We start from the raw sequence: 25,592 nt of genomic DNA, 5'->3' as shown, positions 1-25,592 counted from the left end.
TGAGAGGCATGTGGACACTCACGGGGGCACTTTGAGCAACTGCGGGGTGACCAACCACTTCTGCTGCAGCTTCCGCTGAGAAGCAGAGCAAAGGGTTAAAGGACTAGCTCTCAGATTTGGATTCGTTCAGCTCAGGAATGGAAGCAATCCCTGCTGCCACTCCCCCAGAAATGCTGGGAGCTCATTAAAATACCAAAAAGCCACTGGAGGTGAGCGGCTTTCTGGCTTTCTAGCTTTCTAGCTAATTAGCACAGAAGAGGGTGTTTTACCCCGCTCTTAATGGGGAGACAACTGGGCTCCAGTCCAATTCTTTAACTAGCATGTTCTGTGAGAACATAGACTCATCCTCAGAGGGAGACCCCAAGGTCTGGCCCCAAAGAAAGCCAGCAGCACCAGTTCCCAGCCCAGCCACACCTTTGGAGACCACTTCTGCTTCTGTCCATTCCCTGGCAGCCCCTGGTACCTGCCCCTAGGGCTGATGTCTGCCCAGCAGGGGCAGCCACACAGAGTGTATGCCCTCTCACCCGCCTTCCCCTCACGGGCTCAGACAGCTCGCACTTTACAGAATCCTAAGGATCAGTTCAATCGCCAAGACAGGAAGACCTATCCACGGCCACAACAACAAATGAACCAACTATGTTACCACAACTTTAATTAAGCCCAAGGCTGAGGATTAAAAGAACAAACAAAACTGTGCCGGGCACGTCTGGGCTGCACCAGAACCATTCCGACACACCTGCCAGCCTGCCCACAGGATCCGACCACCGCGGTGCCTTTCCGGCCACCCCAGGCCTCAGCGCCCACACGTTCCTCTGAGCTCTCAAGACACCTGCTGCAGTTGTGTTGGCACCAGGTGTAGGTAGCAACTTGTCCTGTTGTACAGCTACAGCCACATATCTCTGTGTCCCAACACAGCTTGTCTCTCCACTTAGACTGCCAGGGCCTCCAGGGCCAGGATAAGGTACTAAACCTCTTGATATTCTAGTTACTAGAATCTAGTACTTTCTATCTCTTATCTGCATGGCCTAATGCAGGACACCATATGCTGCCATGCCCCATTCCGTGCCCACGGCAGATAGCACTCATCTATCCCAGCATTCCTTGGCATTGAATCTTAGCTCCTTGCCAACAGAGGGCCAGGCAAACCACTACCCATTGATAGGGGTTGACACTCGAGTAAAACCAATCCGCAAAGCTTATTAGTCCAATGGTTCTCCAGGGGGGGGCGATTTTGCCCCCCAAGAATATTTGGTAGCAACATCTGGGGACATTTTTGGTGTCACAAATGGAGAGGGAGTGTGGTACTGGCATATAGTGGGAAGAGGCCAAGATGGTGCTAAACAGCCTACAATGTACAGGACAAGTACACCCCCCCCCCCCCCCCAAAAAAAAAAAAAAAAGAGAGAGAGAGAGAGAGAGAGAGAGAGAGAGAGGGAGAGAGAGAGAAAGAAGAGAGAATTATCTGATCCCAAATGACAAGTATGCCAAATTTGAGAAATCCTGACTCAGGCAGAGAAGCCATATAATTTATGATCTAAACTGACATGTTTCTGAGAGTGAAAGGGAGTGATATATTAATACTAACTCCAGGACAACAAGCACAAATCAAGGCCTAAAGGCAAACCAGAGAATGTAAGAGATGAAAGACGCAGGGAGGTCCCTTGGAAGGGTCAAACAGCTAATCTCATAAAAGTCTCCAGACAAAGCCACCAACTACCCTATTTGCCAGAATAAATGCTAGTATGTCATAAGCCACAACCAGCAGAGGGGAAATCTTTTTCCAGTTCTTGTGTAAAGAAAAAGCAGAGAAGGAACTGTCTAGCTGTGCCTTTTAAGATGTGAGTGGCAGAGAACAAACCTGTCCTCCCCCAAAGCCAGGGGCGTGGCCTGTGCTAAGACGTGCTCTCCAAAAGAGCGGTGCTCATTCTAACAGCCCGCTGACCCCGCCGCTCCCTGCTGACTGACACCCGACCTAGGGTGAGAACCCACGGCTATCCTCAGGAAGTTTCTTTACTACTGAACCATCTTGTCATAACAGGGGCAACTGCTGTTAGTTAACTTCCTCCTCGCCCCAAGAACAAGAGACCTATTGCTAATATGTTTGCAGGTCAACTGTGAACAACAAGAGGAACTTGGAAATGTCCTCAGTCGGTCAACGTGGGAGCTTAAGAACTACCGCAAGTCCAAGATTTACCTGAAGGTAGTGAAAACCTCTCAGATTGAGGGTTAGACAGCATGTGGACCCAGCACCTGCACACACGATTAAAAAGAAGGCCGGGGCCTCAGTTCCCTGTGCCCACAAATAAATTTCCCAACCCGGGTCTCCACAAGATGAAACCACGCACGCATTGGCCCTCATAATTTGGGGCAGTTCCTCGGTTCCTATGAAAGCCATTTCCATTATGGTCAAGACTTCCTGGTCGGCACAAAGGAAGCCTCCAGCCCCCTGCATAGTCTCTTTATTTTTTAGAATTATCTCCAACTTGTAGAGCTGACTTGTGCCCCTCCATTTTTTGCTGTTGAACAAAGAAACCATGAATGAATCTCTTTGGGAAGCAATTCCAGAGGTTGTCAGGAAGTCCAGTTGTAAGAATGCCAACGCCTGGTGCCATGCTCTGCATCGTTACATTATTCTTGTCTTAACAGCCGGTCTAAGAAGGAAGAAATCCCCACTCGCTGGACATGGTTCAAGTCCAGCATCCAGGTGTGGGAGCGCTCCTGATTCGGTAGCACAGAGCTCAAAAGACTCCAGGATGCAATTCTTACACTTGGCCAATTAAAAGAGCCAGGAGAAAACTGACTCATAACCTCCTGAGACAGGACTCAGCTCTTCAGGAATCTCACAGACTTTTCTTCCACCAGACTGCTGTAGTTAGCTCTTTGAAACAGACATATTACCTTAAAGCTGAAGGGCTGGCTTCCTTGAAGAATTTTGATAGATGTGAACGTAAGCCAAAGGCTAGGCCAAACTTGTTCATCACCCATAATTTATAAAGCCTGGCAAGGAAACACCCCCACAGCACTATGGTATAGTACGGACAGACCCACATGCTGCCATCTTAAACCACTAAACCAGGGACAAAGTTGTGGATATAACAAAATTCACCACTGTCACTGCCTAGATTAATTACAAAGTTTAAAGGAACAAAGGATGCACATGTAATAGGACATGAAAGAGAGAAATATATATATAAGATATGAGACTACAGCCTGCCTGAAAGTTGGGCTTGACTCCAAATTACAATAAATGCACCGTATGCCAGGTGCCTGGCTAAGCTCTGAGAATCAAAAGGCAAGGTGAGTCCTGCCCATGTCTAGGAGAGAAAAACAAATATGTAAACATGTAATTCAAATAGAGTAGGATCAGGGCTCTTATGCGAGTCCAGCCCAGATAGCCTCCCTGAAGGGCAGCAATGCTTCAGTCGTGTCTTTAACAAAAGAGCAGGGACTTGCCAGGCATTGCGGGCACAGGGAGCGGGTAAGGCGGCTTGAAAAAGGAGTTCCAGGTAGCTGGGAAGCTGGCGAGGTGGGCAGGAGGCCAATCACAGAGGGCACTGTGTGCTGCTAGAGGGTTTAAGTACAGTCCTGGGGGCAATGAGGTGTCTTTTCAAGATTTTTCAAGATTTCCAGTTGAGATATGATCAGATTTGTATTTTAGAAAGATGGCCCTCTGGTAGAAACCCAAGAAACAGGGCTCTATTAAGAGTGAAGGTTAAGCCGGGACCGGTTTGGCTCAATGGATAGAGCGTCGGCTTGGGGACTGAAGGGCCCCGGGTTCGATTCCAGTCAAGGGCATGTACCTTGGTTGTGGGCATATCCCCAGTAGGGGGTGTGCAAGAGGCAGCTGATCGATGACTCTCATTGATGTTTCGAACGCTCTATCTCTCTCCCTTCCACTCTGTACAAAAATCAATAAAATATATTAAAAAAAAAAAAAAAAAAAAAGAGTGAAGGTTAAGAAACCATTGAAATCATGCAGACAAAAAATTGTGGGGGTCTGAACTAAGGCCAGAACCATGTGGATAGGAGGTGGAAACATGACAAGAGATAAAATCTACAGAAAGTGCGAATGACTTGGAAAAGAGGTGAGAAAGAAAGAAGAGAGGGTAAGGTGAGTCAGGCTTCAGGCTTTGATGAATGGCTGAATGGAGAAATGGCAGCTGGGAGCACATGGGGATCAGATGATAGGATCATCCTCAGCCAGAAAGTGATGGAGAATCTACTTGAGTGAATGCAACCATCATCCAGAGGAATACGTGGAGGGAGTGAGCTGACAAGACCTTGAGGAGCATCAGCGTGTGGGGAAGAGGGAGTCACAGGAAAGAACCACACATTTGGGGAGGGCAGAGATAAGGGGAACCAGAGAGAGGGTCACAGGAAGGAAGGCTTTCGAAAGGGAGTGGTCAAGATTGTCCAATGCTGGGGAGAGGGTAAGTAAAATAAGAACTCATGAGTACAGTGGATTTCCCAACACAGAAGTGAGGGTGACCTTTGTGGGACAGCCTTGAGAAGTGGTGGGGCCAGACATCATAGATACTTCCTCTAAATAACTCTGCTGTGGACCTGGCCAAATGGCTCAGTTGGTTCGAGCATCGTCCCATACACCAAAAGGTTGAGGGTTTGATTCCCGGTCAGGACACATACACAGGTTATGAGTTCATTCCCTGATGGGGGGTGTATAGGAGGCAGCCAATTGATGTTCCACTCTCACATGGATGTTTCTCTCTTTCCCTCCTCTCCTTTCCTCCTCTCTCTTTAAATGTGTGTGTACACACACACACACATCAGGTGAGAATTGGGGGGAAATAAAAACAACTCTGCTGTGATGGGACAGAAAGAGTAGAAAAAAGCTAGAATAGGATTTGGAATTCAGAAGAGCCTTTTGTCTGTTTTTGATTTTTGTTTTTAATGGGGAAAACTGAAGCATGTGTCCACACTGTGAGGAAATGAAAAAGAGGCGAGAAACAAGGAGGAAAGGCAGTAACTGGTAGAAGAAGGGGTCCAGAAGTGAGAGGACTGATGTAGGAGCTTTTGACAAGAATGAGAAAGCAGGAAAAGCTTCTAGGACTTTCTATCAACATATAGACATGTCCTTTGATAGCCACTGGTCTTGGCTCTCACACAATGGCCTACAGACTTCCACAACACACTGCCCCATCACCACCACTCGATCACCATCACTAGTGAGTGAGCACCTGCAGAGTGTAACAAGGCTGCAGGGGAAGACAGCCACGGGGTAGGCCACGGCACTCACCTTGCATCATACTCCTGTAGGCGGAGTCCGTGATGGCGTAGATGTGAGGGGGCATCTCGTGCCTCTTCTTGCCTTTATACATATCCACAATCTCTTCAGAGTAGATGGGCAGGTTCTTATAAGGATTGATGACCACACAGAACAGGCCTGAATAGGTCTGAAGAGAAGAGCAGCAAATAGGAATGGATTAGGAAGTCTCCTGTGCAGTGGTGCGCAAACTTTGTGGCAAAGATCTGCTGCTTCCGAGGCCACCGTGGTGGTCCAAGTGACAGCACTCCTGGGCCCCTTGCTCTCTGGGCTCAGCAGAGTGCTGCACATGTGGGCACACCAGCACCATCTCTGCTCTTTCGGTGAGGGTCCTCCCTCAGTGGCATGACTGCTGCAGGCTTTGCACATCAATGAGTGAGTGCATCAGAAAAGAGCTGTGACATGTTTCTCAGAGAGCAGAAACCCAGCTACAAAACTCAGTTCTGAGGACAAAAAGAGACGTGTTTGTCATTGTGAGATGCACAAAGAGAAAAGGATTCAGCTGTAGCAAGCAAAGTGTATAGAAACACAAATGATTCTGCCCTGCAGGCCTCTCAGAGATGGTTAAGCCTAAACTTCCCTAGCACTGGGAAGAACTCACTATGTCCCTCAACCAACTAGATCTTTTGTGGGCAAGTAGATCACAGAGATACTGCCCTCTCTGGAACCTTCTGGAGACATTCGCATGAAAATCTCTCAAAAACCTAGATCACTTTCATGTCGCCTTCTCAAAGACCCTCATCTTCTGATAAGGGGAATCCAATTAGTCAATAGCCTTAATGTGAGGCACCTACAAATACACTCAGTGCTCTAAATCTGACTTGACCAGGTTAAAATTAGACCCTAGAGTCATGTGTTCTGAGTTCAAGTTCCAACAAGGGCAAGTTTTTTAACTTCTCTCTCCCTCCCTGTCTCAATCTGTAAAATGGGGATGGAAGAAGGCAAGCGGGTGAAGTAAGGCCTAGATACCATGACTCAAACACACTTGCAGCCCTAGGCAGTTCATGAGAGAGCTGGGGGCAGACCCAGTCTCACACCCTCCAGTAGGGACCTCCTTGGTCACAGAAGCTAGTTTTCTGAGCTCCTCACATCTTTATGTTGTTCTCATTACAAGCGGCCTCCACTTTCACTGTCCAGTTTTGCTCCTTGGTCCAACAGCAGCCAACATCTGAGGATTGCACTATGGGTCAACTCAGCCCTTTGCACCCCTACCCTCTCGACCCACCAAAACTGAAGCTGGATCTTGTGGTTGAAGCCACAGACAGGGTCCACCCAGGAACCAGCGTGAGGACAGAGGCTCTACCCAGCGCTGGCAAAAGGCTACAGCATTGGATGCTCCAAGCAGAAGTTAGATTGAAAGCAGAACTCTAGCGGGACCCACTAACCATGCACTGTTCTGCAAGCAGAAGAGCAGCTGAGTTGGGACATGAACAAGTGGGTCTGCCTGCCTCTTCTGTCTGGAGGGCACACAGAGCCCTCAATTTCCTTTTTCCCTGGGATAATCGGTCATTTGTTTTCTCTCCAACTACTCTCGCCACTAGGGACCAAGATAGCTCTGAAGCAGAGAGGCCTGAATGTGGTGCTGGCAACCGGAGGGTTGGGTATTATGGGAAGACAGAAGTGCAGCCGGGACTCCTACTTTCCCTCCCTGTGTCTAATGGGTGGGGATGAGATAGAGGCCAGAAAGCTAGCAGCAAGGTCATCTCAGGAGCTCAGAAACAATTGAGCTTTGTCCCTGGGGTTTGAGAAAACCCACACTCTAGGAACTCCAGCCCGATGGAAGTGAAGGACACATGGCCACCCGTTAGGGCATGCCACGGAGCCAGATGTTTGGGAACAGCTGATGGTGACAGCAGCAGGGCTAGGGGTTACTAGGACAAGTCTTTCTGACAGCTGGGTGGGCAGATGGTCCTGTGGAGAGTTCTACGGGGTCTCCAAGTTCTCTGGGCTAATCCCACGAAATCAGTGGACTTGATCACACTGAGCCCTGGGGAGCGAGCACAGCAGCTCAGGTGGGAGGAAGGAGGCTCGGCTGCAAGCCACTCTCCCTGGATGCTCGTAGAGGCGCAGACACTGAGCAAGTGGCTTTGCCCCCACACGGGCCACGCCAGGAAGCTGCTCCATTTATGGGTCACAGAGGCTCTTTGTGCCTGACCGCCCCCTATCCCAGAGCCTCACCCCCCGGAGAAATAGACAGAGCAGCTGTGGTGCAGAATTAGCCACACCGCCCACAAGGCCAGGCAAACATGCCGCACAAAGGCTCCCGGTGTCGCAATTCGGAATGTCGTGTGCAGAGAGGTGGCCTGTGAACGGGGGGATGGGGGTGGCCACCCCTCCCCAGGCAGCCCCATCAAGTGGCTTTGATCTCGCCACAGTCTGCACCTGCCGGGGTCTTCACTGGGGCAACTGCAGCGACAATCAACTTCCTTTCTAGTGACAACACTTAGGAGGAAGAGGCTGGTCTGAGGCAAGAGGAACTACACCCGGAGGTGACAGCAAAGGAACAAAAATGAGAATTTGTGCCTCCAGCCAGAGAGTTCTAGAGAAAAAAGCTCAGGTCCTACCCACCCTGCCCGCCTACTGAGCAAACCCACACTTCAGAGGAAAGATGAAGCAACTAGCACTGACTGCACTTTAACAACGAATACCCCATTTGAACAAGATGAACATGACACCAGTAAAAGACCGAGCAGAGGGAGACTTTAAGGTGATGCTTCCTAAAAGTCCCTTCACTTTTTTGGGCCACTAATTCTGAATTTCAGCAGTTAACATCCCTAGGGGCATGGGCTTTTCAATTTGGTCCAGACAATATTCTCACCGAGAAACAGAGAAATAACTGGGTAGAGAGTCAGGAAACCGAAGTTCCAGTCTCAGCCCTGCCAATGCCCCGCTGTGTGACTCTGAGCTAGCTCCTTGCCCTTTCTGGGCCTTACCTCTTCACACCTGTCACATAAGAAGGATGGGCTAAGTTGGCCTATTCAGGACTTTTCTAGGTAGGCAGTTCTGTGTGTCTCCTCACTGACAGGTCCTTGACTAATCAAGCTCATCCCCACAGGGTGGTCATCAACACAGGAATGAGGACCTCATGACCACAGACCAGCTCCTGGCACACGGTCTAGCCCAAGTCAGGACTTCTGGGCAATCCAAAACGGCCCGTGCACACTGCAGGGCACTCAGCAGTACCAGTCGTGTGGGGCAAGGGTGGTGCCCTGGGGAGACGGGCGTTGAAGTCACCGTGAAATTGTACAGAAAAGAAAATGGCTGGCTCTGTGGAGTCTCTCACCCTCCCTGTAACATGGTGAGCCCAGGGTCTCCTTTATGATGCACATGATCATGGGCAAACCCCTCAGGCTGAGAATGAGTTTTCCCAACTATAAAATGAGAAGCTTGTAATGATCAAAATGTTTTCTTCCTCCAGTTCAAAAAAATGTTGAGAACTGTTTTGTTCAGCTCCAAGACCAAGAAGGCCAAGGTGAATACAAGAGCATAATTAAATAAAGAGCTATTTTAGGAATAATAAGAACCAGATATTTCTTCCCTACTGGAGACAAAAACAGAAGGAAATATCTCTAAACTGAACAGAAAAAATTGGGATGGATCTGAGAAAGCTCTTTGTGACCCTAGGGCCATACGGGCTTGGAGCGTGTTACCAAGGGAATGAGTAAATGCTCATCTCTTGACATTTTCTACAGGGGTGATGAGCTGCCATTCTGCAAATGTAACCCTGCTGGCTGGAGGAAAGAGAAGAGACCGCCCTGTTTTCTGCATGCAGTGGGCCTTTGGACATGCTGTTCTCTGCACTGTAGGCCTGGCATGGGACCAGCCTAAAGAGTTGGTTAAACTAGGAATCCAAGCCTGCCTCTTGGTAGCCTGCCTCCTGCTCAAAGCACACTCCTTAGGGAAGCAAGCCACACTGACGGGTGTGAGGGGGGAGACAGGAGGGGACCAGGTGGTGCAGGAGGAACAAGTGGGAAACCAGAGCACACATTTCCCTCCTTGAGAAGGAACTGATCACACCGGCCCTTCCCATCTCCACCAAGGCCAGTGCGTGAGCCCGCCTCACACATGTCACATGCTCCCTCCACAGACCTACACCAGGCTTCCTGTTGTGGTTTTGGCTATGTAGAGAAGAGATAAAAGTCATGCCATGAGAACATTCCATTAGGATGCTCAGATATGGAAGTCACCCCAGCCTTCCTTCAAGCCCCCTTCTCTCCCAGAGAATCTGAGGCAGGGAACACACCCAGAGCCCCACCTCCACCCCCACGAGCCGGGCCCACTTACATAGATGAGCCCTGAGTAGTAACGCTCCTTGAGGTTGTGCAGCACGGAGGCTTCATTGAGGCACGTGAGCTCCGCCATGTCCTCCACCTTGGAGAACTTGGGCGGGTTCATCTTCTGGATGTCATCCTTGTTCACTTTCACCTTCTTCCCATTCTCCACCAGCTCCACAATGGCCTCATCGCCCACTTCTTCCTTGAGGCTGGCGGGCTCAAAGCCATTCTTCTCAGAAGGCACCCATACTAGCTTCTTGGCGGCCCAGTCAGCCTGGGCCAAGGGGTTATTGATGAAGTTTTTATCCACATAGAGATACTTATCAGCAGCTTGCTGCGCCATGGTGACTTACAGCCAGGACCTAAGGGAGAATAAAAGGACAAACGTTAGCTATAACTACATTAGCCACACAAGAATCGCTAACATGCACCTTTTATCTTTGCAAGCTAGAGAGCATTATAGTGCAGTAAGACTCTATATAACCAGGCTGCACAATTTCCTTGCTTCTGCTTTTGGAGGAAAGATGTATATTGCTGAGAAAACAAGATAATATCAGGTTGCTGTCAGAAATTAATAGTAAGGTATATTCTAGGATTGATAACACAAGCAACTAATCTATAAACAACTATTATGCCACATGATGAGCACTAAGAGTCTCAAAGACAGATGCAGTTACGGTCACTCTGCCATGCCTACAAAGGCAGGGAAATGACCACACAATTTAGGAGAACTTCCAACAAAAACAGGTTCCTCACTAGCCAAAAAAATGGGCAATTGGCTACAATTACACATGGTGGAAGTTTCCAGTTTTAAAAACGTTTTCTTATTTCAGAGTCAACCAAAAGAAAAGAAAACACCAATATGTTGCCAATACATTTTAATTCCATCTTGATGATAAAGCCCAAAGAAATAAGGCGAGAAGAAAAGAAGTCAGGGAGCTATGTGGGGGAATAAAGAGAAACACCTGTAATAATCTGAACAATAAAGATTTATTTTTTAAAAAATAAATAAATAAATGACTCAAAAAAAAAAAGAAGTCAGTGTTTCCCTTTCTGAGGCACCAGTGTGCAAAAGCAACCCTCACAATTAAGGGCCAGAAGAGCGTGAGCACGTGTGCGTTCGCTTGTTTTGAAAGTCATTTGCAAAATAAAGATGATGAAATAATAATCCCCTGCACCTGTGTGGTTTTATTGTTCATAAAATGCTTTCACATATAGTTTGCTATCTGGAAAGATCCTTGTCATAATCACCCTGTAAGGGTGGGAAGGTACGTGTTATTATCCCATTTTACAGATGGGAAACAAAAGCTCCTGGAGGCAAGGGGGTTGTGCGGAGTCACCCAGGAAGAACTCCGGACCCCTGGTCCTGTGGCCAGAGCAACCACAGAACTGCTTCCTATCCGAAGGCTCAGGCTCCGAGCAGCTCAGAGAACAGCTGCTCTGAGGGAACCAAAAGCAGGACTCAGAAACCTTGGTCAACAGCCAGCCACACCACCGGAGGAACCGCCCAGAAGCCCACAGTCTGCTCACAACACAGGCAGGCTTTTCCCTGGCAAGATCAAGGTCTCCAGCCCGGACACAGGGAGCTAGGAGGATGCCAGATCCAAACCCAGAGTCACAAAGGCTTTCATGCTTCCAGATTCCAAAAGGGACTTGGATAACAAGGAAGCTGGAGGGTTGCGAGGGAGAAAACAAAAGGAAAGGTCTGGGCTGCCCAGGCCTCCCCTCCTTATCTGGGCTCATTAAATGGTTTCCAGATCAAAGCGAAGGGGCTCCCCTGGACTCGCTTCAGGAGGGGCTGTTTTCCAGGGAATCTGCTGGTTCCCCCCACAGGAGGGAAGGCAAGTCCAGGGAGCAGAGCCTGGCAGCCTCCACAGCTCCCCCCGCTGGTGGCTTGGCTTACATTGTCAGCACAAGCAAACCCTGGAAGCCCCTCTCTGGGATCAGGGCCGCCAGCCACCTGCAAGGACCACCCCCCAGGAGAAGGCAGGGGCCAGGGTTAGGCAGCAGCAAACAAGGCATGAACAGAACAGCTCTAAACCACCTGGCCAGCCCTAATCTTCCCTGTGGGTCTGGGGTCTAGGCAGGTGGCAGCTTATTTCCAGCTGTCCTTGCTTCCGCACTGGCCAGTCCATTTGAGCAATTGAAGGCTTCTCTCCGCCAGCACAAATATCAGCTGTCATCTGCCTGTCCGCTGTTTCTCTGACCACTGGCCAGTTGGCCTCTCCAAAGTCTCAGTCCCGGACTCCCCAAACCAGTGTCCCCATTGTGTCACTGTCCTGCTCAGAACTTGGAGTGACTGCCGGGCCCAGGGTCTCACAGGCTGCTGGTTCTCAATCTTTTTGCAAACTTCAAACTCATAAAAGGTAAGACAATCTCCCATCAAGATGCAAAAAGCTAGTCACCGGAACCTTAGCCCCCCTAAATCCTAAATCTGCTGCTGGTTAAGAGTTCACTGACCCAGTGAAACCTGAGGATATACCACACCCTTTACAAGATCCCTCCAAGAGAAGTAGGGAAAGAGGGGGCATGAATGGGAGGAGAGGGGGAGGATTGGTATGGGGGTTGTGGACAAATATGTGATACCTTAATCAGTAAAGAAATTAATAATAATAAAAAAAAAAGTAGGGAAAGGGACCATCATTAAGTACGTAGGAACTACCAACATCAAGTTCTGTTTATTCCCAACCTCACTTAACCATCAATCACCCTGGAAAGGAGCTTTTATTGCCCCCAATTTATAAATAAGGAAGCAGGCTCAGAGACAGCAAGTCGTTTGTCCAGTCTCCCAGCCCAGTCATGACGCAGGATCCTAACTGAACTTCCTGGCCCCCAGAACTTCCTGGCTCTTCCCGGCACACCTGTGCCTGGGGTCTCACAAAACAAAAAGTCAGGCTGGCGCGGAAGCCGGGCTGAAACTGTTGATAAGCTGAGTGGGACGTGGGGAATGCAGAGGTAGGCATTCCACAGCACTCAACAAATATTGACTGAGCCAGCGGGCAGGGAGGCTGAGAATGAGTCCTCCTGGGGAGGACCATGTGGCCTGTCAAAAAGCAGGCCCAGTCCTGACTGTGTGCTCGGTGGTTGGAGCATCGACCCCCACACTGAAGGGTCATGGTTCAATTCCCAGTCAGGGGCACCGTACCTGGTTGCCGGTTCGGTCCCCAGCCTGGTTGCTGCTCTTGCAGGAGGCAGCCAGTCAATGTGTCTCTCACAATAATGTTTGTCCTTTTCCCCTCCCCGCCTTCCCTTCAACTGGCTCTAAAAAGCAATGGGAGGCCGAAACCGGTTTGGCTCAGTGGTAGAGCGTCGATCTGCGGACTGAAAGGTCCCAGGTTCGATTCCGGTCAGGGGCATGTATGTTGGTTGCGGGCACATCCCCGGTAGGGGGTGTGCAAGAGGCAGCTGGTCGGTATTTCTCTCTCATAGACGTTTCTAGTTCTCTCTCTCTCCTCTTCTCTGTAAAAAATCAATAAAAATATATATATTAAAAAGCAATGGGAAAAATATCCTCCAGGATTTAAAAAATTTAAAAAAAGCAGAGCACATTAAAACTCAATATTCTCACTCCCCTGGCCCGTGAGCTGACCCAAGCAGCCCATCAGTGATGGCCAAATGACTGGCCCTCATCAAACTCCCTTTCATCCCAGCAACACCACCCCTGGTGGGGCTAACAGCAAACAACTTATCTGGAGGCCTGGCATCACAGCAGTGCCTGGGCTGGCTTCAGGCTGCAGGCCTGGGCACTCGGCCTACCCTGGACATCAGGAAGACTGTCCGGCCCTTTCATTGGTGGGTCTGTGCTGGAGGGCCATAAAGCGCAGGAGGCGGGGGCGGGTGGGGGGTGGAATCCATCCAACCCACAGCCCTGGGCTGGTCGTTCGACCCGACCTTCAGCCCTCAGAAAGGGGGAAGGGGCAGTTACAGGCCAGCACTGTCTACCTCCCATACCTATCGGAGACCTGGGGGCCAGGCCACAGCTCCTGTAACGGAGGGAGACCCACTGCCTTCCCTCAGAGCGGGACCAACACCGAGGGCCGTGGTGCCAAGGCACCCATGAATGGTGGGCTTGAGGAGTGCCCACTCGCCTCCGTGCCTCTCTCTGGGCATAACTTTTCATTAAACACGGCTGGGCCCTGCTGGGCCATGCCAAGGACAGAGCTATCTGGTTTCAGCAATTCTGCTGGAATGACGCGGGGGAGCGGCAGTGCCAAGATCAATAGGCGGGCTGGCCTGGTGGGCAGGACCACAGAGGTCACGATAAACAGTGGGGTTGCAGTTAAAGCCCTCCTACCCAGCCTGGACAGGAACATCACATTCAAGGATTTTGGAGGCCACAGGACTGCCGCTGAGCTCCACCCTGTGTACGGTAAAGAGGCGCCCAGGCCCCGGCAGCTGCTGAGTCTGTGTGCCCAGTGGGGAAGCAGGGATACAGACAGGTTACCACTCACCTCACCTCTAAGGATGCAGGCGGAGTAAGCCACCACCTTCCAGAGGTGTTAGAACTGGAAGGAGGGGCACTAGAGAAAGGGTACAAGGAGGCAGTCTACTCAGTGCAGCAGCCACTATCCCGCCCCGCCCTGGGACCCTGCTACAAAGTCACTTTGAAATTAAAACAAACAAACTGAATGTAATGTAAAGGTTTTCAAAATAAAAGAAAAACTATCTCCCTAAATTCCTGACCCTTTCCCTCCAAAATTCAGTTTTCTCTCTTTTTTTAAATAAATCCGTTTTCTCTCTCTCTTTTTATTTAATGGTTCCTTCTAGTCCTGGTCCACGGAAACACTTGATTTTTAACTATCTTAGGCGAAGAGTGAAGTTCACATTTGGTATATTTTCCCTACTTCCTGGGACCATTTCCCCGGAGGGTCACAGTCCGCTTGTTGATCATTTTTATCAAAATGTTTCGTTTTACAGGTGACGGTGCAGAGGCTCCAAGAGGAAAGTACCTGCATTCAGTCACAGAGCTGGGGGAGCCAGAACTCAAACCCTGGACTCCTAACTCCCCGCCCACTTTTAACAGCTACATAATATTCCAATGTGATTTTTACCTACTAGATTTTTTCCTCTTATATAGTGGACCATCTTGAGATAAATTGCCAGAATTACTGGATCAAAATAATCTGGACATTTTTAGGGCACTGGAGCAGCAGCCACCCCAGCACTTAGAAAACTGTCTGCAGGAAAGGCCTTGGTGGCTGAGATTAGGGGCCCTCAGGAAGCCCTGGAAATGGGGAGGGGTTGGGGGGCTTGGCCAGCCAGCAAGGAGTTAAGGAGAGAGAAGGCAGCTCTCTCTCTCCCACTGCGGATCAGATCAGGCTGAGGCAGGCCCTTCCAGGCCCTTCCCATGCGGCTTCCTGTGGGTGCCAGTCCAACTCCACGAAACCCAAGCAGTTGCCTTTTTAGGCCATAATCGAGAGGACACAACCAGAGGCTAAATTAGGACGCTCAGGAAATGATGAAACTGAAAGTAAATAGGTTAACCAAAAACCTCTGCTTTCAACCCAAAATGTAATTCCTCGATTATTTGCCTTCTCCCCTTCTTTGCTGCTGCCCCTCCATCCCCCCCAGCAAAACATCTATTTGGACCTTTTACTCCTTCCTGTATTCCCAAAGAATCCCCTCCTCCCTCCCTCCCTCCTTCCCTCCCTCGGGTTCTCTTTTTACTTATTTGTGTGCTTGTCTGGAAAATGAACCACTAGCCCTTAAAGACAGAATTTATTCTACTAGGACAAATCGCTGGTCCAAAGACTGAGCGTTTCCATTCCTAGACAACTAGGATTATGTAAAGCCTTCCATGGGCCAATTCTGGGCTTGGAGCTTTTAAGTCAGCCCAACTCATCAAGGATACCAAGCACGGAGGGCCTGCTTATAAGCTGTTTTCTCACTCAAATCTGGCAATCATTTTATAAGGTACTAGAGGCCCGGTGCACGAAATTCGTGCACGGGGGGAGAGGGGGAAGAGGGTGTCCCTCAGCCCAGCCTGCACCCTCTCCAATCTGGGATCCCTCTCACAATCCAGGACTGCTGGCTCCCAACTGCTCACCTCCCAACTGCTCTCTCTTGCAGGCCTTGTCCCTCCCAACTGCCCTCCCCCGCTGGCCATCTTGTGGTGGCCATCTTGTATCCACATAGGGGCAGGATCTTTGACCACATGGGGGCAGCCATACTGTGTGTTGGAGTGATGGTCAATCTGCATATTATTCTTTTATTAGATAGGATAGAGGCCTGGTACACAGGTGGGGTCCAGCTGGTTTGCCCTGAAGGATGTCCTGGATCAGGGTGGGGGCTCCCTTGGGGCATGGGGCAGCGTGAGCGAGAGGCCTGTGGTGGTTTGCAGGCCGGCCATACACCCCAGCAACCCAAGCAGAGGCCCTGATATATTTACTTTCTACAATTGAAACTTGGTAGCATGGAGCGGACCCAAGCCTTCTGCTTGCTCTGTGGCTGCCGCCATTTCTGTTTGGATTTGTTTACCTTCTATAATTAAAACTCTGTAGCCTTGAGTAGAGGCTTAGGCCTGCTAGGGCAGGCGGAAAGCTTGGCTTCTTCCATTGCCAGAGAAACCCAAGCCTCCCTCTTGCTCTCTGTGGCTGCAGCCATGTTGGTTAGGGTTAATTTGCATACTTGTTCTAATTGGCTGGTGGGCATGGCTAGTGGGTGTGGCCTGTGGATCAGAGTGATTGTTAATTTGCATATTACTCTTTTATTAGGTAGGCTATATTGTCATAGTCATTTTACAGGTGAGGGAATGAGGCTCAGACAGGTCCCAAAACCAGGTTCACACTCAGACCCATTCAGTTCTGCTCAGTTTCCACTCAGGTTCCACAAAAACCCCTGGTTAAGCAAACAAGCAAAACAGACATCAATTTGCCAATTTAAAGCTGCAAACCCCATATTCTCTTTGTGCTGGTTTGTACAAGAGACTTTTCACACTTCTAAGTTGTGTGAACAAAATGCAAGAGGATGAGGGGCATGGCCTTGGGCAAGCCATTTAAGTTCTCTGAACCAAAGTTCCAGACCAGAGACCCAAGCAGCTTCAGCCCAGACCCTGGAGTCCTTTTCCAGCTTACTCAGAGATGGATGGGAACAGCTCCTCTGACTGTTTTTCATCTACTCCCAGGAAGCACAGGTAGAATATGCCCCTTTTCTTTCTCCTTACAGCCATTGTTGTTGTGTTTTTTAATTAATTAATTTCAGAGAGGAGGGGAGAGGGAGAAAGAGGAAACATCAATGATGAGAGACAATCATTGATCAGCTGCTTCCTGCACGCCCCCTTCTGGGGATTAAGTCTGAAACCCGGGCATGTGCCTTGACCAGAAATCAAACCATGACCTCCTGGTTCATAGGTCCATGCTTAACCACACGGGCCAAGCCAGCCATTGCTTTTGAGTTAAATAAACTATTAAGGAAGGTTCTATAAAAGCAGCTACTGAGATAATAAAGAAAATTTCAAACCCTTTAGATTTAACTTAGTCAACCAAATCATACTGATGATCTATGTGCAGAAATATTGTGACAAAGGTATGAAGGACCCCAAGGAGTTTATAATGTACTGGATGACACATATCACTGACGTGCCAATCTAGGGCTTTACTGAGAGTGGACAGGGCAAGCTCTTGGGTTTTCCGTCCTATTAACTGCTGCACCCAACAACAAGCATGGTGGGCGCCCAACGGATAGATGCCATCTGGATTAAGAAGTACCTGCTTGTGACTTTGGGCACGTGCCACCTCTCTGGCACACTGCAAATGCAGATAACATTTCATGTCGCCCTCTCTACCGCACAAGGCTGTTAATTCAACAGTGAGCACAGGTGACAATGAGACAGGACACTTGTCTTTGTGGAACAGTCACTGCAGAGGGGAGACCGTGTAAACAACCAGCTCTACACCACAGGACTCTGCGGGAGACAGGAGCCAGCAGCTTGCCGAGGGAACAGGGAGAAAGGGGTAATTGAATGGAGAATGTGGAAGCTCCAGGGAGAGTTCTCGGAGATGACATTTAGACTGGGTTCTGGAAGAAGAATGGAATGTTGATGTGGGTGGGGGAATGGTGGGAAAGGATTCAGACCAAGGGAGAAGAAGGTGCCATTTTTCATGAACCGTAAAAGGACGCAATCAGGTAAGGCAGGGTTTCTCGACCTCAGCACTGTGACCCCTCAGGCCAAGAAGTGTCTGCTGTGAAGGACTGTCCTGTGCAGTGTAGGGTAGTTAGCAGTACCTCTGGCCTGTACTCATTAATCAACATAGCACCCCCTCCCCAGATATACCAACCGAAAGTGTCTCCAGACACTGCCGAAGGTGGTGATTCGGGAAGAGGGGCGGCAAAATCACCCCCAGTTGAGAACCACTGATGTAAAGGGTTAGTATGAGCAAATGCTGAACAGAACCCAGACCTCAGCTTTGTAAAGACTCTCCCGACAGCGAATTGCACAAGCCTGATCTCTTTAAAATAGAGAAGTCCTCAGAGTAAAATAATTCCCGGGGCCCAAACAATGGGCCATCATGGACGACACCATCACCAAGGAGTGACTGTCCCTTGTAATACACCGAATTTTAAGGGATCTGTCCAGAACCCACTACTGGACTATAAAGTAAAGACTCCTAAATGCCCCATTTTTTAAAAAAGAATCAGGCAAAGGAGGTAGATGTGCCTCCCCAGGCAGGGCCTGAGTCTCCAGAACCTCTGACACAGTAGTTCAGACAGTGACTCATAAGCAAAGTTCATCAGCATCGAGAGGTCCAGGTGACTAATGGAAGGCAGACAGGCAGCAGCCACACTGTGGGAGGGGGAGGGGTTGTTCCCATGCTGTATCAGCTCAGCCCACTATCCTGGGAATGCCATCAAAGGCTATTTTTTAATGGTTTTGGCAAAACAGATACCTAGATGAGTGTTTCCCACCCAGAACTTTCTTCCCAGACCTTCAGCACTGACCAGACGGGTGTCTCCATCCTGGAGGACCCACAAGCACCATCATGCCTGAACTCCCTTCCACCCCCCTCTGCCCCAACCTCCACTCTCTTCTGGGTCTCCATCTCTAAGAAAGACTGGTCACCTGGTCACCTGGTCACCCAAGACAGTCACTGTAAACATCTCCCTGGAGGATGAGAAGTGCTCTGCCAACCCCATGGCTGGTACCCAGCTCCGGTCCAGGCCCACAGCCCCTCCTTTCTAAGCTGCACAGCTGCCTCCTCACAGCCCTTCCCCTGAGGCTTCCACGCCCTTCAAATCCATCCCCCTCGTTGCCCACAGGATGACTAGGCAGCTCCATTTCTATTTGTGCTACTTCCTGCTTTATTGCTACCACCACCAGTTTCAAAAACAGTCGAATGGCTTTATATCTCCAGGACAAATCTAACCATCCTTGCACGGTGAGAAGGCCCTTTGTGACTTTGCCCATAAATCTCCAATGCTCCCAGCCCTTCCTCTTCCTCTGTCCTTCTCTGCCACTTAATCCATTCCTGTTCATATCCTCCAGGACTTGGAAGAAGCTGGTATGTCCTCTGCACCAGGAACCCTTTCTCAAGCCTCAGTTCCAACGTTCTCTCCTCTCGAAGGCCCTTGCTGTTTGCTGCAGAAACACTTCCCTCCTCTTTGTGTCCCTCCACTCTGCGCCCCACACTCATTCTTTGCAGTTTTATCTGAGGACAGGAGCGGTCTCATTCATTTTTACTTCAGATGTCTAGCACAATGCCTGACCCAGAGCAGGGCTCGGTTTGTTTAAGTTTCCTGAATGAATGTCTGAGGAACAAGGCAAAAATGAGGAAGGAGTGGTGGGGAAGGTTTGTTAGAAGCGGGAAAGTCCCTGTACACAGGCCAGACAGTTTGGAGAGCTGAGCCAAGGTGAAGGCACACACAGGTCACAGCCACCTACCGTTACAAGCCATTTATGGACTAATTTTTTTAATGGACTAATTTTTTTATATCTTCAAAACAAGAAGGGGGAAAGCGTTATAGCTTTCAATCCACAAAGAGATACAAGAGTAAAAATTATTTCTTGGTCCCCAAGAAACTTTTCATAAGGTTGAATAAACCATCTCAGTTTTCTGGAAATTTCTAGTGGCCCCTGATTGACCAATGTGGAGACTCCTACCATCTACCACCAGACACACCCACAGGGGACCTCAGCTGGCACAGGCTAGCAGGCAGGCATCTGTCCTTGCTGGGACCCACGGGAGGGCCTCAGGCCGCCCTCCTGCTGCTTCTGGAGGAATACTGAGCAAGTGCTGCAGGCATCAATCTTTGGTGCCAACTCCAAAGAGAGTGACAGAACTTAGAAAAACCACTACCATGTGGAGCAGCAATTCTTCAAATCCCAAACAGGTATTTATAATGCACAGTAAGAGAATGCAATGGGATTGAGTTTGGAGTCAGGCATACGTGGGTCTGAATCTCCTGCTCGCAATTCCTATGATCTCAGAGCTGTTAATTCCTCAAGAATCTCCTCGCTCTAAAATAAGAAAAAAATGCCTACCACCAAAGGGGTTGTAATTAAAGTTGCCAGCAAAGAATCCAACACTTAATAAAAGGAACTCCCCTCTCAACTCCAGTCTCTTGTCCTCCTGACCTAATTAGCCTTAATCCTTCCTAGAAGGACACCGGGGGGCCTATGAAAAGTTTCTACAAGTTTGGTGACTCTCCAGGTGCCATCAGACTGGAGAACAGCGTGGCCCAGTGCGGTGACTCCCAAACACAGGGATTCTGCAGGAGGAAAGAGGGTTTCATGGCCCAGCAAGGTTGAGCCCCCTGACACCTACGGTTTCCCCCAGTGTCACATGCACACAGGGGTTCTGAGAAGCCTGCAGCAAGGAAGCCCACTGCTCTCTGTCCGTCAGACAGAGGGCCCAGGAACATCTGCAGGAAGCTTTCTCGATGCCCTGAGAAACGCAGGTCTGGTGGGATGTGCGTGAGGCCAGCGGCGGAAGAGCTGGATTTGAGTGTGGTGTGGTCCTGCCCAGCTGTGCAGCCCTGCACGCACTCAGATGCTGCTATCAGGCTCCCACAAGGAAGGAGACACACAGGAGCCTTCTGTATAAGCAGCAGGGCTATTAAACAGTTATCTGCAGGGAGGGGTCAGCCACTCTGCACCCAGGGCCAGCGGTACAGCAGTTTCCCTTTAGGTGCTCATCCTCCCAAGCTAAGAAGGGGGGAGGACGGGGGCTGCTGAGGACTGGGAGGGCTGCTGAGGGCCCCCTCCCTTCCGACCTCAGGAATGTTGTTTGCTTACAGAAGAAGCTGGGACTTGTTTCCCTTAGCAGTATTCCAACCAGCCTGTGCTGATGCTTCGCAGATAAGAAAACCAGACCAGAGATGGGGCAGAGAGGAATTTAGCACCAGAACCCCCAACTCATCCCCTTTGCCCTTCCCTCCTCCGAGGCCCAGGGGGAGACTTCCCAGAACTCCTTGAGAATCCCAGGGAACATGAGAAATGCTCGTGTTTGCCTGAGGGAAGAAGGCACGGAAGGCGAAGCCTGCGGTCATCTGACTGCCCTGCACCCAACGAACCCAGAGCATCCAAAATGACACCAGAGTTTTGCCAAAACCGGTTTGGCTCAGTGGATAGAGCGTCGGTCTGTGGACTGAAAGGTCCCAGGTTCGATTCCAGTCAAGGGCATGTACATTGGTTGCGGGCACATTCCTAGAAGGGGGTGTGCAAGAGGCAGCTGGTCGATGATTCTCTCTCATGGATGTTTCTAGCTCTCTATCCCTCTCCCTTCCTCTCTGTAAAAAAATCAATAAAATATATATATATTTTTTTAATTTTGAAAAATGACACCAGAGTTTTATGCATAGATTTCCCTCCCCCATACGTGTAAGGAATGAGGGGGGAGTTGGGTGGCGGTGGGAGGAGGGGAGGGTAGTTAAAGATGAAGCTGGAGGGGATAGAGACAGCAGCTAACCCGGGATCTTATCAGCCGTGCGGAGGAATGTAGATTTTATTCTAGGGATAAGGTGAGGCCACCTCAGGAGGTGGGAAATAATGAGGGTGACATCATTGGATTTGTATTTTAAAAAGATCACCCACCCTGACCTCAATTTAAGGGGGCAAGGCCCACAGTGGGAAAGTAGCATGGATTAGTCGGGAGGGGCTTTTTTATCTAAGACAGGAGGAGAGAGTTCTGTGAGGAGGCTAGGGGAAAGGTGATTAAACACCACAAGAGGGGCAAACACTGCACAGATTTCAGGGTCTGAGCTGCTACTCCAAACAGCCTGGCTCAGGATTAGGAACGCTTCCGCCATTGATCTCACACATCAGGTGTCAGGCAGACCAAAGTGCCCAGCGGATTCTCCTCCACTAAGATACCCCCGTCCTCAGGGCCACAGATACAGGCTTTGGGCACAGAAACTATTTCTTCATAAACGAATCACGTGACCAATCAATCAGGGCACAAAGCAGAGAGCTTGAAGGCAGCTCCATTCAGAATGACAGCCCGTGGCCTTCAAAACCCAACCAACTTTCCAGCTCACCTCTCTCGTCACCTCCAGACACCCTCCATTTGGGCCATGGCTCCTGGAGGATGTCTCTTCCCAGATGGCCCAGGCAGCCTTTCCTAATACCTACTATATTATTCATCTTTGTCCTCCCCACCCATACCCACCCCGCAGTCTACAGCGCAATCTGCCTCCTCCCAGAGCCGCTGCTTCTCTGCCTGTCCCACCGTCATCCCTAGAACTCCTCGAAGGCAGGGACTGTCTCCTGCTCCCTACTCAGGTGCTGACTGAGCCCGGGGTACTGCATAGAGGGAGTCCTCAATCAGCACTTGGGGAAGTGAAGTGAGCTGCTCCCAGTGCTGGGTTTACACTCACATTTTGTCATCTGGGAACATGGCTGTCCAAGAGTTCACCATTCCAAAGCCAACCGCTCCTCACCCCTCAAAGAGAGAGGGAGAGAGGGAAAGAGGGACAAAGGGAAAGAGGGAGAGAGGAAGAGAGGGAGAGAGGGAAAGAGGGATAAAGGGAAAAAGGGAGAGAGGAAGAGAGGGAGAGAGGGAGAAAGGCGGGCTGGTACATGAGCAGCTCTCACTAAATGGGAAGAGGCCGGGCCACCGGCTGGCTCTGTGGATCTGCAGGAAAGTCATCTGCACTGGGCCTTGACCTTACTTGTAAAGTAGCCCATATCTGGACAGTGAGGTCATACCTGAGGCCTCGCCTACCTGGGTATGACCTTGCACTCAGCAGTCCAGGAGACACTGCAAAGAGAAGCAAGTAATTCCAGGGAAGATATCCCCTCCTGACCAGCGCAGGTTCTGCCCTCAGACTGGCCCCCGGTGTGACAAGGCTGACAACTGGCTGGCCGCCTGCCCCTCAGGAATGAATGTTCCCTGAACACACCGAGCCTGCTGTCCGGCAGATAGCATCTCCCGAGCTTGCTCCAGCTCCCCTCCCGCGCACGGGCAATGTGAGCCATTCAGGTTCTGCAGCGAAGTAATTCCTTCCCTCTGGTCCTGCACGGGTTTCCTTTCCTCAAGCAAATGAGCGGCTTGCTGAAACCCATGCAAAAAAATAACCTCACTGCAAAGATTTAACTATACGGTCGCTGTCTCGTGGAAAAGTGCTGGCTTCCTGCATCCACATCAGGAGGCTGAGAAACCCGGGGCAACATGAGGAACAGGAGACACTTTCTGAAAACTCCCCAGCCCAGAAGCCACCAGTCCTTCAGCAGCGTGCTCTTCTAAGTGATGTGTAAGTAACACTGAAATAACAGAGAACCGTGTAGCTGCTTGCACCAATAGCCACCTTAACTCTGATCCGGCAGGGCTGAGCGCTAAGGCCACAATGTGTCCCAGTCACCGCTGGGTCCTCCCAGTCCAAAGTGCAGGTACTGAAGCAATAGTCTCCCAAAGAGTCTGAACTCTACAGACTCTCTGACCCCATTCTTAAAGCCCCATAATCCCACATCTTGTTTTCCAAACATAAGTGACTCTCGTGTGACTCATTCTCACCTTGTCAGGCAGAGCAGCGAAGGGTCCAGGACCACATCACTGTCCTATTCTCCTCACCCTCCCTCCTTCCAGCTACATCTGATGTCCACTGATCTTTGTTTTGTTTCTGAGAGACATGCGACGGGCCATGGGTCAAAAACAATCTTCCTAAATTGATGGAGGGAGTCATTCAAGTCACTCCACTAATAGGAGAGAAACCTTCCACCTGGCGATAAGCTTATTGGTGACCTTTACAGACAGCATCTTAGAAAGAATCAGACTCGGGAGGCAGCCTGGCTGACAGAGGAATTCCAGGCGCAGGCGCATCGCTGAACTAACAGAGCAAACTTCCCCGGGGTGGCATGGCCCCAGGCCTCGGTTTCTCCATTTGCAAAATGGAGGTGCTGTGCTAGCAGCCACCCCCGAGGACAGCTGTGAGTTGCACAGTACAGAGTGTCAGCCCCGTCTCTGCCATGTGGTCGGAGCATTGCTCCACTCACAGGACCATTGTGAGGACCAGAATGAGCTATCGGAGGAGTGGTACTTGGCGGCGCCCTGGGCGGCCAGCTCCCCTCCCCCCAATCTTTGCCTCTTCTCTCAAGAAGCCTGTGTCGCCACTAAGCTCATAATGAGTCAGTCACAGGCACTGCCCTCACACAGCCCACTTCAGGGGTTTGCAGTCACATCCTGCCTAGCCTAACTCAACATGATTTATTCCACCCCAGGAATGCAGCTCATTTCCCAGAATTTTGTAAAGAGCTTTAAAGACTGTGATTTGCAAGGGGCTCCATTTACAGGCTCAGCTGGAGTGGTGGGAGGAGACCCAGCAGCTCAGACCTGTGGGCGGGACCCACACAAAGTTGGGGCTGAAAGAAACCCTCCCCGGAGCATCTCATCCTGGGGGTACCAACATTTTCTTTTTTATCTCAAGCCTCCAGTAAAAAAAAAAAAAAGTAAGAACTTTTTATCACAATTATACAAAGCATGTCAAACAAAATAAAATCTACGAATACATCCGATGCACGCTGCTATTTTCCATTTGAATCTATTTTATTCCATTTCTAAAAATGCTGGATGCCACCCACTAAATATCACAATCCACCCATGAGACTGGGTAGATGAGGCTCAGTCTGGTCCAGCAACTCCCCCGAGATCACACAGGGAATTAGCCCAAGCACAAGCTCAAGTCCAAAGCCAAAGTGAGGCTCTGGGGTGAACATGTTCCCCTCCCACTGCACCCATCATTTGATCAGGACCACCTCAAAGAAGCCATGGCAGGTATCCTTACCGCACCCCTTCCGCTGGTCCCCACCCTCCCCCTTAAAAAAGAGAGACTCGGAGGCTGGGGGGTGGGAGGAATGTGTGAAGCCACCTGCCCGGATATGGCTGAGGAAACATCCTTTGAGCACCTGGAGTGCAGGTGGGTGATCACAGGGACAGGCAGAAAGAGCCCCGGTTCCTCAGCATCCAAAATAACAACAGGTCAACTCTCCAGTCAAAACATCACCACTCAAAGCGCCAGGCCCAGGCCTGTGCCGAAGAAACACCAGAAGTGCTATATTCAAGCTTAATACAAGAAAGATCAGATGGTGGGTGCTGGGTGAGGTGTCAGGATTAAGCAAAGAAACAAAAAGACTCGTGGATGCAGACAACACTATGGTGATTGCCAGAGAGAAGGGGGTGGGGGAGGTAGAAGAGGGGGAAAAGGGGGGGAAATGCTGATGGAAGGAGACTTGACTTGGGATGGTAAACACAATACAATAATACACAGAAGATGTGTTGTAGAACTGTATACCTGAAGCCTATCATTTTATTAGCCAATGTCAACCCAATAAACTCAATTTAAAAAAAGATCAGGTGGGCCCTAGCAGGTTTGGCTCAGTGGATAGAACATCAGCCTGTGGACTGAAAGGTGCCAGGTTCGATTCCAGTCAAGGGCACATGCCAGGATTGAACTTGATTCCCCAGTGTGGGGCAGACAGGAGGCAGCTGATCAATGACTCTCTCTCAGCATTGATGTTTCCATCTCTCTCCCTCTCCCTTCCTCTTTGAAATCAATAAAAATATATTTAAAATAGCCGGGACCGGTTTGGCTCAGTGGATAGAGCATAG

The 25,592-nt window shown here is 50.0% G+C and overlaps 1 protein-coding gene across 1 annotated transcript in view; it reads right to left on the bottom strand.

Moving 5' to 3' along the window:
- Positions 1 to 25,592, bottom strand: part of MYH9 (myosin heavy chain 9) — a 90,516-nt gene that overhangs the window by 47,791 nt on the left and 17,133 nt on the right. The window contains 2 exon segments of the mRNA XM_036458800.2: positions 5,255 to 5,411; positions 9,566 to 9,917. Coding sequence (XP_036314693.1) covers positions 5,255 to 5,411; positions 9,566 to 9,898 — 490 coding nt within the window. The 5' untranslated portion in view covers positions 9,899 to 9,917.

The sequence above is a fragment of the Pipistrellus kuhlii genome, unplaced genomic scaffold (genome assembly GCF_014108245.1).
Source record: "Pipistrellus kuhlii isolate mPipKuh1 unplaced genomic scaffold, mPipKuh1.p scaffold_m20_p_3, whole genome shotgun sequence".
NCBI lineage: Eukaryota > Metazoa > Chordata > Mammalia > Chiroptera > Vespertilionidae > Pipistrellus > Pipistrellus kuhlii.
The sequence above is the reverse complement of the archived record's forward strand: the minus strand, read 5'-3'. Positions and strand labels throughout refer to the sequence as shown.